At 28.4% G+C, this 13076-nt stretch overlaps 1 protein-coding gene across 1 annotated transcript; it reads right to left on the bottom strand.

Moving 5' to 3' along the window:
• Positions 1–243: 243 nt before the first annotated feature.
• On the bottom strand, positions 244–4736 carry LOC105134954 (beta-glucosidase 24-like). Its single transcript, XM_011039585.1, has 13 exons — positions 4498–4736; positions 4242–4311; positions 3842–3900; positions 3149–3224; positions 2871–2948; positions 2679–2766; positions 2302–2557; positions 1953–2068; positions 1304–1521; positions 1162–1193; positions 951–1053; positions 735–846; positions 244–634 (listed from the first exon to the last, which is right to left on the bottom strand). The coding sequence occupies exons 1-13, from the start codon at positions 4705–4707 to the stop codon at positions 457–459; spliced, it is 1596 nt and encodes a 531-aa protein (XP_011037887.1). The 5' UTR covers positions 4708–4736; the 3' UTR covers positions 244–456.
• Positions 4737–13076: the final 8340 nt, after the last annotated feature.

Genomic DNA, 13076 nt, shown 5'->3' on the forward strand with positions numbered 1-13076 from the left:
CCTATAGGAAGTAGTAGTTGTCCCACCCATTCTGATTTTCTTTTCTTTTTTGGTTTATTGGAGTTATGATAAGCCATGTTCTATATAATGAGAGTGATTCTTCCTTCATCACTAAATCACATCTCTTTCTACTTAAGATTTGAGTCAGAAATCTTCTAGGTTGGAGTTGTCACTTTATAGATACAGATTTGTGTAATTGGAAAGAGCACATGTATAAATAAGGAAAAAGTAGGGTTCGGGAAATAACATCAATTTTTTATTGAAGAAAAACTATTAAGCTAATTATTCGAATTATGTAGTCATAGGATGTAGCAGAGATAACAATACAGCGAATAGCTAAAGACCTCTCTGCCTACAAAACGTATTCTTGGAAAATAAATTAAAGGAAAAAATAAGCACACAAGCTTCTTAAACCAGCGAGAAATTTTATTGCTCATTCTTGTAAAGAACAAGTGATCATGCCTTCTTTTTCTTGAGGAAGTTCTTGAACCACCGAGCTGAGAGTTTTGGGATTCTCTTCATTCCATTTTTATGATCAATGTAGATGATACCAAATCTTACGGTGTAACCTGAACCCCATTCGAAGTCATCCAAAAATGACCACGCGAAGTATCCCTTCACCTTGACACCCTCACTATAATAATAATAATAATAAGATAATTTAATTAACACTGTAATGTTTATTAATTATGAACTTGGTAAAGAGACACAAATATTAATTAAGAAGTACTTACGCTATTGCTAATCTCAAGAAAGAGAGATGGCTACGGTAGTAATCGATCCTTATGGTGTCATTTAGTTGTTGCGTAAGCGTTAATTTGCCTTCATTATTTACCTCACTTATGCCTAAAACAGGAGATATATTAATTTCGTGCGAAATGGGCTTTTAACAAAGATTGGAATGCCACATCAAGTATTTAATTATGATAACTAAGAAGTTAATTGATCACCATTCTCAGTGATGTAAATAACTGGATCATTGTATTTCCTCTTGGTGTAGAGCAAAAGTTTACGAATTCCTTTAGGATAAACATGGAGCCAAGTTGATCCTGCCTGCATTATTTTATTTTTAAAGAAAAATTTTGACTTAAGTTGTGACTTTAGAGAATTCGACTTGATTGTAAGTAAATATAAACGTTGTTTTATTTAGTTGATACACACCTGTGGACCAATAAGAACACCATTACGATCACCTATAATCACAAGAAAGAAAAACAAAAGATGATTGTTAACATTGAGCAATTAATCTACTCTAAAGAAGCATCAATCCTCAATTGTCTTTAAGTTTTTATTCTGTGCTTACTCCTAGTCGTGGCAAGACTATCCGTCAAGTAGCTTGGGTGTGAAATATTTGATCTAGGCAAATTTTCCGCATAGAAAGCAGTGTAGTAATTCAACCCAATAAAATCAAATGATCCCTTTATAAATGCAGATTCCTCCTTGGTGAATTTGGGTAATCTTTTCCCTACAAGAGACCTCATTGAACTTGGATAATCACCGAAAATTACTGGATCCATGTACCTGTAAAAATAACATAAAAAAGTTTGGTCATTTCTTCAACAATGGGATTAAAATATAATTTCTTATTTCTTTTTTATAAAAAAAAATGTTAGAACCCTAAACTTCTTAATAGAAGAAAGGTATAGGTATTAGTTGAGCTTGTTAGGTGGTCTGGGGCCTATCTCCTTCTCAAAAACTAGCATGTCCTTGAACTTTTGAACTTTTCATTATCCCCTTCTACAATAGATGTGTGATAATTTTTTATCAAAACCTTTCTTGTTACTAGCTTGTCATAAATTCTTAGATGTTCTTGGACCTATCTCCCCCTCAAAAGCAAGCTTGTGATAAATTCCTCACGTTCCTCCCACAACCATTGTGTGGTAACCTCAACAGAGCTATGAGCAATAAATCTAGGGAGACTTACGTCAAGAGAAAACAACCGCAACACATACCATCCATACAAGAAATCCAGGGACCGTTGTGCAGCAGCTTTGTCCTGTGTAGAATTAGAGTACGGCAAAAACCAGTGGGATGCTACTGTGATCCCTATTATGCCCTTTTGAGTTGCCTGCAAGCACAAAATACTTGGTAACCTATATCATGCTCGAAAATCATTTTTGTGAATATTAAGTTTGATCTTTTGAGTTTATAATCCAAGTTATTAGTCAACCTTCTTCGTTTGAAGATTTGAATGATTGACAAGTAGTCTTAAGTTTGTCCTTGTTTTTTTCCTAGTATCTAATTCACTCATTAATTGAAAGAAAAAAAAACGATAACGTAGGATTCTAATTAGTGTTGTACCTGGTATTTTGCCTTGTATAATCTTACAGCAGCAGCATGAGATTTAATCAGATTGTGTCCTACCACATATGGTTCTGTTGATGAATCTCCACCAGTACAATTTAAATTCTGCCAAGCTGAACATCTATTTGGTGCAGTACTACCAGAAGCATAGCCTCCCGAAGTAAAGATATTTGGTTCATTCAATGTGATCCAGTGCTTAACTCTATCTCCAAATTCTCTAAAGCAAACATCTACAAAGTCCTCGAAGTCTTTCCTGTAAGATAATCAATGATAGGTTTTGGTTATTTACACTATGATATACAGAGAAACTCAGATTATTAAGTCAAAAGAACTTTTAAAAAAAAAACACAGAGAAAATTGATCAAGTTACTTACACAATCCTAGTACTTAGAGAACTCCCATACTCAGAATCTAAGGCTTGAGGAGTGTCCCAATGGAAAAGAGTCACCACCGGTTTCAAGCCTGAACATGATAGCAATGAACAAATTGAATTCACTTGTCCACAAGGTGTGTAATGTAAACTTAAATCATGTAATTAATTATTATAAGATTGAATCATAATTAACCATTTGCTACGAGCTCATTAATGAGGTTGTTGTAGTATTCGATTCCTGCTTTATTCACTCCCCCACTCATCTTTCCTTCTGAAGTAATTAAAAACAAAATATGCCATGTTAAAACATAACAATTTTGCAAAGAGAATATATATATATATATATATAGCAATTTCATCAATGTTCCTCTGTTTTAACTTCTTTCACAAGTGTATATATGGGAATTAATGAGGTGGAAAGGTCATGATAATGTGGATGGATATTGCGAGTGGTTATACGGAAGATCTTACTTGGCAATATTCTAGGCCATGAGATTGAAAATCTGTAGGAGTCTAAGCCCATGTCTTTCATGATCTTAACATCTTCCTGTGACATTTAATATTGGAAAATAAATAAGAATATCACCCATCTCACTAAAAAATATTTGTTTTTTTCCCAATTATATATGATTTTCAATGTGCTAAACATTTTTTAAAAATATTTAGTTATTATAACATAAAAAATTTATCAAAGAGATATCAAGAACCATAATGTATGAATATATTAAAAAAATTAATTATGCAAAGTTTTAACCCTAGATCTCATATTTAATTTGTACCAAAACAACGACGTGTTTTTAATTATAAAGAAAATAATTTGAAAGAGAATTAAACACCACTAATACTAGCTGGACTAACTTTAGGCAATAACCTCACTAGAAGTTTAGACAGTATTCAAATGTATACGAACACTAATAATCAGTGTATTGGAGTTATTCAGATTCACAGTGTTCAAATTTTTAGTGGCTAGTCATTTAATAGCTATTTGGGTTTTTTATGTTTTTTTTTTCCAATTTTTACTCTGTTTTTAGCAATCTCCAGGTGATGTAACAAATAATTTTTCATTCTTCTGTTTTGATAATTCTCTGAATGGCTATTTTAATATATTTCTTAATTATCATAAAAAATAAAAAAAAGGTAGCTATGCTATAATTATTTAGTTACCTTGTAACGATGATATTGATCAACAGCCACGTCTCCATTGCTACGATCAGCTATTTTTTCTGCATTTCACCATACATATATTAATTCCATTGCCTTAATACTATACCGGTTCTATCAATAAATATCTTGATGATTACAAGGTTTTTTCAATTAAAAATTTATTAAAATAATTTCTTTTAGATTTGTTTTTTTTTTATTTTTTGTATCAGAATATAAAAATCATCAATAAACACCTAAAATATTAATTTCATATTTTAAAAATAAAAAAACTCTAACATATTGTTTTTAAAAAAGAGTCCAATCATGTTACTAAACACAAAAGTCACTAATACAAGACAAGTCGAGCTAAAAGTTTATCCGACAAACACCATGAAGGATAATTTCTAAGAGAAAGAGAAACCAGGAAATTTATGCGTAAATGTATCCCATATGCTTAGTCCTTTGCCATCTTGGAAAGCTGCACCTTCGTACTGAAAAAATGTACAACATAGTAGAATTTAACATTCTATGAAGTAATTAAAAAAAAAAATCGAACTCGAAATTTCTTGAAACTGAAATAGAGGTTCAATTCAATTATAAATCTATTGTCTCTCATGAATTAATTAAACATGAAGTAAAATCACTATAATTGATGGCACGCTAAGACTAAAAATGACCTGGTAAGCTGCTGATGCTGTCCCAAAAATGAAACCTGGTGGAAAACTATGACGATTAAAAGAATGAATATCATGGCTAGGTGTAGTAGAGGCTACAATAGTACTGGCTACCAAGCCAAGAATGAGAATGCACAACACATAGCTTTGAGGTGCCATGGTTGTTAACAACGGTAACTGATATCTGGGTGGTGTGCAAATCAAGGGTGGCATGTGCCCTTTATATAGAATTCGAGCACGAGGAAATGCGCCCTGGGAAACTCTAAAGATGATGTATCTGTATTAATCAAAACCCACACTAGTATATTTAAAGTTCTTGCTTGTTGGCATGTATATTTATATTAAAAACAAGTTGCTGTCAAGTATTTTTTTTCTAGTTTTTGTAGGATATTTGTATTGACTTTGACTAGTTCAACTTAATTATGCGTGTACGGGATTTGTATTCTATTACTTGGGTTAAAGATGAAAACATCATGCGATCATAGCATTTGCAAGATAAATTTAATGATATCTCCACTGCTTGTAATCCCTTTCCTTCTGTGTTTTTTGAGCATGTTCATAATTAGAAGAATCGTGTTGCTGATAATTTGGCCGAGTGCAAGCTAATTTAGTTGGATGGTTTTAGGTTTTTTAGCAAGCTAATCAAAGTCACCGAACTAGATTAAATATAAATCCAAGTTAATTACTTCATAAAATTAGGTACATTGATCGACATTAATTGCTCAAACTGGCCATTAAATTCTTTGAATAAATTTGTTTTTTTGTTTTAAGAAATGCAAAGTTTCTTGATATAATTATTGATTTTTTACAGCAAGATTAGAAATTGTTAATAATCATCTGCATTCCGAGAAGAAATTAATATTACTGTATAAAGTTATTGTACATTCTTTTTTTCTTTTTTTGTTCAAAACCAAGAGCTTTGAGACACGAAGGAAGTCAACTTGAATTCAATGCATAATGATCCAAATTAATTTGAATTTATATATATATATATATATATATATATATATATTACTCAATTATATATATATATATATATATATATATATTACTCAATAAATAATAGATAGAATATAGACATTTCAAATCTAACATGCGTGTGTGTGTGTTTAGTCAAGATTTTAGTAAAAGAGAACCAGATTACTAATAAGTTAATGGCAATCTAGTTGGTAGGTAAAAAGAGTTCTGAACAAGGGAGAAGGAAACATAGCAAAATCAAAGGCAGGAATACAAGAGCAAAAACTATATACAAGCCAACATTAATTAGATCATAGTAGAATGCTTTCAGGACTTCTTACCATATGTATGTGTGTGTGCGTGTTATATTAACATTGAAGTATGTACTTATTAAATTAGATTTAAAATATATAAATTGTACTTTAGGATAATAAATAATTGAATGGATACAATAGAATATGATGGAAGGGAGACTCATTGTTATTCTAACTTCGAAACCTAAAATAATGTACTTTATGATCATTTCAACATATAGTAATATAATTGACCATTATGTAACATGGGTTTTTTTTTTTAGTGATTTTAAGGATGCATACCCTCACATAAATTTTTTACATTTAGAGAAAATTAATACACTACCAAATTAATAAATAAAAATAAAAATACAAAGAGGATATTTTCGTTAAAAATTTACCGACAAATTTTACCAACTACAATATTTCCTCGTTATATCCCAAGAGAATTACAGTGGGAAACAAAATAATAAAAACAAAGCAAAAAAATAATAACATGATGATTTTACCAATGAAATTACCGACAAACTAAATTCCATTAATAAAATCTGTAAGCAAAACTGTTGGTAAACTATTAACATTGTTCATTATGTTAATTATAAAAGGAATAACCTACGAACCATTTCGTTGATATTTTCTAGAAAGCTTTGGAATTGTTTACTTTTTAGTTGTATTGTTAATTATTGTTCTTTACAGATAAAATTATTGATGGATTAAAAAGTTGTCAGTGTTATTTAATGATTTTTCAAAAAAATTAGATTAAATTAAAATCTTAAATTAAATATTATAGATAGAATTACCAATAAATTAAAAAATTATCGATAATATTTAATGGTTTTTAAAAAAATTTAATTAAATATTATATACGAAAATCATCAAGAAAAATATTACACTACGAAACATAGATCACTTTCCCTTTCTCTCATCTCAAAGTAAGAAAGATTTGATCTCGTTTAAGCATATAAAATTTACACATGTTTAATATTTTGATTTTTAATTAGTTATTTTTTTCTTTTTTTAACTCAATTAAAATAGGTGAGTTTGATAATTAAATTATAGAAGAAGATTTGTGATGTTGATTGATGTTTGTACAAGTCATCATCGAGTACGTAGACGAAATCAAATCTTATAATTGATCTCTCCAACTACTGTTGTTGTCCTTTCCTTCAAGGCACCTTCATAGGATCTTATAACACAAACTAGTAAATTTGATTTATTATTATTCTAGCAAGGCAAAAGTTAAGGAGTGCCTCGGAATGTAAATGAATTTAATTGTTAAACTCACCTATTCTCAAACAAAAATTCCCAAACTCAAATATTCTTTTACTCGTGATACTCTATTATTATCGACTCAATTCCAAATCCCAGCTGTTTTTGTATTATTTTTAATTGTTAATTGTATTTTTGCATTTTATATTTTTTTTTTATGATTTTCAAGATGTTCGGACTCACAAAAAATTAATAGAAATGAAGAAAATAACAAAATGATTAAAATAGCTAAAATTATTAAAAAGGCATATTTTTTAGGTCTGTCTAATTTTCTCAAAATATATACAAAAAATAAAGATAAAAAATTAGATTACAACAGTGCTAATAGTGTTTGTAAAGTTGTAACTACGTTTGTGGTGGTGCCTGGTGTAGAGTTGGATGATTCCTTATTTGTAGTTTTTCTTATCATGCTCGCTGTTGCATTTTGCCTTGAATAAAGAAACAGAAACGTCATGCAAACACTTGCCATGGCTATCTTCTTCTTTTTTCTTCATCCCTTATTTACGATGTTATTCTCAAGTGCAGTCTATAGCAGCCTGACCACTAAGAATGGTTGATGTGTTGTCACACATTTTTGGTAATTTTGTTAAATCTAATTTAGTAGGTCAGTACTTTTCAAACATTTTAGTTTGACTTCTAGGCTAGTTGAATTTAAATTTAAACTATGTAGATGTTTGATATTTGTTATTAAATCTAATTTGGTAGGTAAGTTTTCAAACAATTTAGTTTGACTTCTGAACTAGCTTGAACTTAAATTTAAAGTGTGAAGAAGTTATCCTGACATGAATGATACCCAACCAACTTCTTCTAAAAAAAATTAGAATAAAATTAAAAAAATAAAATTGACAAGAAAAAAACTTTTTAATCCAATTCTTTTTTTAATTTAGGTTTAAATTTAAACGGTATAAAAATTGTTTTGATATGATCTAGTTAACTTCATCAGCTTAAAAATAATTTAGATAACTATTAAAAAACAATTAAAAAGGAATTTTTTAAAAAAAAAAAACTTAAGTGCTCCACAAAGAATCCAGTTTATTTATTATAGAAAGCACTACCGAGGTGTTTTAATTTTCATGCATAACAGAAGAATATGGACGAACAAATAACTAATTCAATTTTTTTTAAGGAAAGAAATATTTTTTCTATGATAATATATTCTTACAGTGGATGGGTAACTAAGAGAAATGTTGAGGGAAAAAGAGAAAAAAAAAAAAAAAAAAATCTTCGCGCACCTGTTCCTGCCAAAGTTTAGACTTCATTCTTCAGAGCAGAGCCTAAGATTTCAAATCCTTCTCGCCCTGTGTGATAAGATTATACAAATATATCTTAGTCTATTTATATATTATATGAAATAATATTTCCTTTAAATCAATTGATGAACTTAAATTTTGATATTTTTTTTAATACGGAAATTCATGTTAATTAAAAAAAAATATGGATATTCTTGACTGTACGTGGACTGGGACTGGTACCGTGTGATTGAATTACCAAATAAAATAAATTTTTTAATCCATCTTCAAAAGTGAGACTTTTACTAATTAATTATCATGACGTGCATGGAAATTAGGGAAAAATCACTGGGCAAGTGGGCATTTCATGCATATTAAAATGTCACATCATTAGACTATTATGGCTGCATTGGAAATTCAAGGAGACAAATTTCCAATAAAATATAAGAAAACCATGAGATCTGAACTTGCATTTAATATATGAATTAAGTTGTATGCTAAACTATTTTTTTTAATTTGTATCCCTTTAAGAATTGTGTGTTTAAACAACCCAAGTGGCTTAAATTAAACGATGAGTTCCGCACGTCTAATCACATGAGATTGCTTGATATCCCTTTAAGAATTGTGTGTTTATACAAGAGATTGCTTGAAAAATATTAGTGTAAGGTGTAGAGACAAAGACAGCTTTCCTAAAATAAAAAAGAAAGAAAGCAAAACGTGCAGACTAGCAGGAGATCCTTTCTTGTTGTATACATGAGGGTTGATCACCAGAAGATTTTTTTGGACGGATTAACATTATTACATTTTTTTTCAAAGAAAAAATAACCCTTCAATTTCTATAGGACAGTCAATAGCTTACGGGGTTTGCAGGGTTGGATCAAGAAATTTGTGAACCTAAAAAAAATATCTAAGTTATATTGAATCATTTAATATTGTTATTAAATCTAGTTAAGTAAACTAATCTTGAAATTTTTCCACCCGTTTATTTATTTAATCTCAATTTAAAATTAAATTATATAAAAATTATTCTAATATAATTTAATTAACTTGAAGATGCAGCAAATTAAATTGTTTTCTTAAAAGTTATTTTTAACTTAATTATATGATAACAAAAATAGATACTTGTAAAATTAAAAAAAAATATCAAAATATTTATTTAAAATGATAATAAACTCATAGAAAATAAATTTGAACAAATTATAAGGACTAATTTAAAATCAATTAAATATTAAATGATAAAATTAAAAAGAATCAAATATAAATATAATATTGAATGATGAATTAAAAAAATTCATTGTTGTTAATATAAACCGTAAAATTAAACAAATTAACTAGAATTTTTTTTTATATATATATAGTGTTAATTTAGATTGCTTTAATAATAAGCTAAGTGTAATTCATATGATATTGTTGTGATCTACCATATACATATTATAAGTCGGTGCTCTGGCTAGGAAATCAAGAAAATGAATAATATAACTAACAGAATTTATATGATTACATTATACTTTTTAGAGGGATGACTAACTTGGAGAAATCTTGAATAAAAGAAAAATCTCTTGCACGTGTTTCCCGGCTTATAATTTCCAGGCCATAAATAAAAAATTATCTTGGGTACAAAATAATAGACTTTTTAACTGATCGAAAATTTTAATTCCACTTCCCCCCATCGATGAAGCTTAGATTCTGTAGAAATTAATCATTCCCAAGTAATGCATATTCCACTCAGCTTCATTTAATTAAGTGGATATGTACCCGGCTAAATTCAAGGTTCGAATTCCACTGAGATCATATTAAAAAAATAATTCCTTGATTCTCTATTGGAAGTCCCAATCCCAAATGTCTAATTATTATATGATTATGATAATAAATTTATTAAAAATGAAGTAGGATGGGCACGTGTATATACTCAAGGTTTCCAAAGGTTTCCAAAGGATGTAGCATAATGATAAAGAGTTTGAGTTAGAATATATATCTGTTGTAAAAATCTGGGACGGTTAAGAGTTTATTCACTTATTTGGATTCACAAAATGTAATTTTTGGGAAGTGGGGTTTTTTAAATCCAAAAACTAATGCATATACACAAATGAATTTTTTACAATAAATATATAATCACGTTAGTTTATGCATTAATTAATAAAATTAAATTTTTATCATTCATTTTTGCACTTGAAACTGTGATTGAATGTATTTTTAGAGTGTATTGGTAGGAAAAGGTATCAAATTAATACTTTTTTTATTTTTTTATTTTTTAATATGTTGATGTAAAAAATAGATAAATAAATAAATTATTTTAATATATTTTTTTTAATAAAAATCACTTTTAAAATCAATTTACACCACAACACCAAACACATATTTATTCCCAAATAATGTTAAAGTTGCATTCTTCGTATTAAACTATGCTTTCAAAGAATTTTCATAAATTTTTCTGAATGCTAGTCTTAAATATAAAAATGCATATACACACACCAAGAGAAGAAATCAATTTGTAACCAAAAGGGAATTCGAACAAGATCCTAAATGTCATGGGGCAGCATCCCACGTATCAAGGCCCAGAGTGATAAATTACAGCGCATCATTTAAGCATAAAGATACTTCGATGGATAAAATGTTTTTTTTTCCCCACTCTCTAGACGTATCAGATCTTGGTGTAGCACCCTTTCACATTGAGTTAATGTTTTTAGAAGAACGAATTATTTTGAATGGTAACTTCAATGAATCAAAAAGGTACAGAACTCCTTAATTCAAAAAAATCAAATTGATAATACACCCAATATGTAAGAGGTTTAAAAAAAAAACCTCAGTATATAAGAGTTGATAAACCAATTAGCCATTATTTTTATTAAACTGGAATTGTTTTTTCTAAAAAATACTGAAAGAATCTCTACAAGTAAACATATTAATTCTTTTTAGATGTTAAGAGCATTTATTGTGATTAAATCGTTTATTAATTTGATACATTGAGATGAATTTAATAAATTTCTCTCGAGATTCAAACATACAAAGTTAAGAAAAAAAATCTCCTTGCAGACCATTCTTAAATAATGTAACAGTTTTTTCATGGATTGAAGATTTTATGTATTTTAATCTAAATGTGTTTGGTATTGCGATTGTTGTTGTGGTTATGGTTGTAGTTTAAAAAAATTATTTTTAGTTAAGGTTGGTTTGAAAATATATATATATATATATATATATATATTATTAAAGTTGTGGTTGAGCAAAAATTAGTTTTAATATATTTGGTTAATAATGCTTTTAAAATTGAGGTTATAAAATAATTTTAAAAAATATATGTTAATATTGATGATTTTTAATTTAAATATTGTAAATTTAACTATTGTTGTTACATCATTAAATAAATAATACTTTATATAAAATATTTTTTATTGTTCCATTAAACTATCTATAGTTCCATTATGTATGAAATACATTCGGCAAGAACTACAGTTTTCATGATTTTTTAAGCGTGCAATAAAATTAGGTAAAATATTATTAGGAATAAAATTGAAATTACATTACGAGTAAATTTAATTCACCTTAAACTAATTTAAAAAAAAAACAAAAAACAATTATTGTTCACGTTCACGTGAACAGTGCAAATGAAATCAATTAACTACACTAGTTTTTTTTTAAAAAAAAATTATTCACTTTAATAAACAGTGTGATAGTGGAGCATGGCTTCACTGATTAGTGGTTCTCCCCTTTACTGTTTCTACAAAACCTGCGGCACGACTGCAAAATTGGTGAGTTCTACTATCATAAATCACTTTTTTTTTTCTTAACCAAACGATGATATGTGTGACTATGGGTGAACCCCGCCGCCACATTACTAAACATCCTTACAAGAGATCAAACCCAATCCTATGAGCCCAGCCAACCAGTTTGTTCACCCCATTTGTGAATATCAAAGTTTTTGTCATTTCTTTTTAGGTTCATAAATATATTCTAAACCTGAATCTCAACTGACTTAGAACTAGAACAAGATTAGATTTAAAAAAAATAAAAAAAGTTAAAAATTCAAGACCAGGTTAAAAATCTAGTTATAACTAATTTTTTTTTTTAACAATAATACCATTGTTTTAATTTATAAAAAAAATTAAAATTTACTTGAATGACCCGATTAAAATCTATTTACCTGGTCGCGGACTGACTGGACCAACAAACTGGGTATAAAAACTCTGACCCTAAATAGCTCCATGTAGAGAATTACATCAATATATATAGCACACAGGCATCAATATCCACCCCCATATGTCACGCTTACAATGGCACATCAGCAATTTCTCGGTTCAGAAATTCTATTGTTCTTCAGTTATTGCTAGTACCTGTATCTTATACCAGCTAGCCTAAGAATTTTTTAGGCATGTTGAATTAAAGAAAGAAAGAATGAATGAATTAATGAAGAATATGAAGGAATGAAAATATGAAAAATAGCCAGAAAAGAAGAAGAAGAAGAAGAAGAAGAAGAGCTTCATAAGATAATAATAATAATAATACAGGCTCTTGAAAGTTTTAGGAGAGGTTAATGAACTTCGATTAAGATAGTCACAATAGAGAGTTGACTCGTAAAGTTACAAGTTCATATTTAACAGGATTATAACTCATGAAAAACTCAATTTCTACATGAAGTTTTTTCTATGGTTTCATCAAAATCTAAGAAAACTACAAGATGAGATTTAAACTTGTAATTAATCCATCCATTTGTCTTTTTATATATTAGGTTTATTTCATAATTTGTTCCAAATCTTTAAAATTAATTAATTAATTATGTTTATATATATATATATATATTCTCACATATTATTCAATAGGTTCCTTTTCACATTTTCTC

The sequence above is a fragment of the Populus euphratica genome, unplaced genomic scaffold (genome assembly GCF_000495115.2).
Source record: "Populus euphratica unplaced genomic scaffold, PopEup_1.0 scaffold57.1, whole genome shotgun sequence".
Classification (NCBI taxonomy): Eukaryota; Viridiplantae; Streptophyta; class Magnoliopsida; order Malpighiales; family Salicaceae; genus Populus; species Populus euphratica.

Bases quoted from the DNA above. Each gene is read 5' to 3' on its own strand.
- LOC105134954 (XM_011039585.1), bottom strand. From the start codon at position 4,707: ATGCCACCCTTGATTTGCACACCACCCAGATATCAGTTACCGTTGTTA. The intron at 2,069-2,301 runs GTACAACACTAA...TTGTGCTTGCAG, and splicing joins TATACAAGGCAAAATACCAG to GCAACTCAAAAGGGCATAAT. The intron at 847-950 runs GTGATCAATTAA...CTCCTGTTTTAG, and splicing joins TATTTACATCACTGAGAATG to GCATAAGTGAGGTAAATAAT.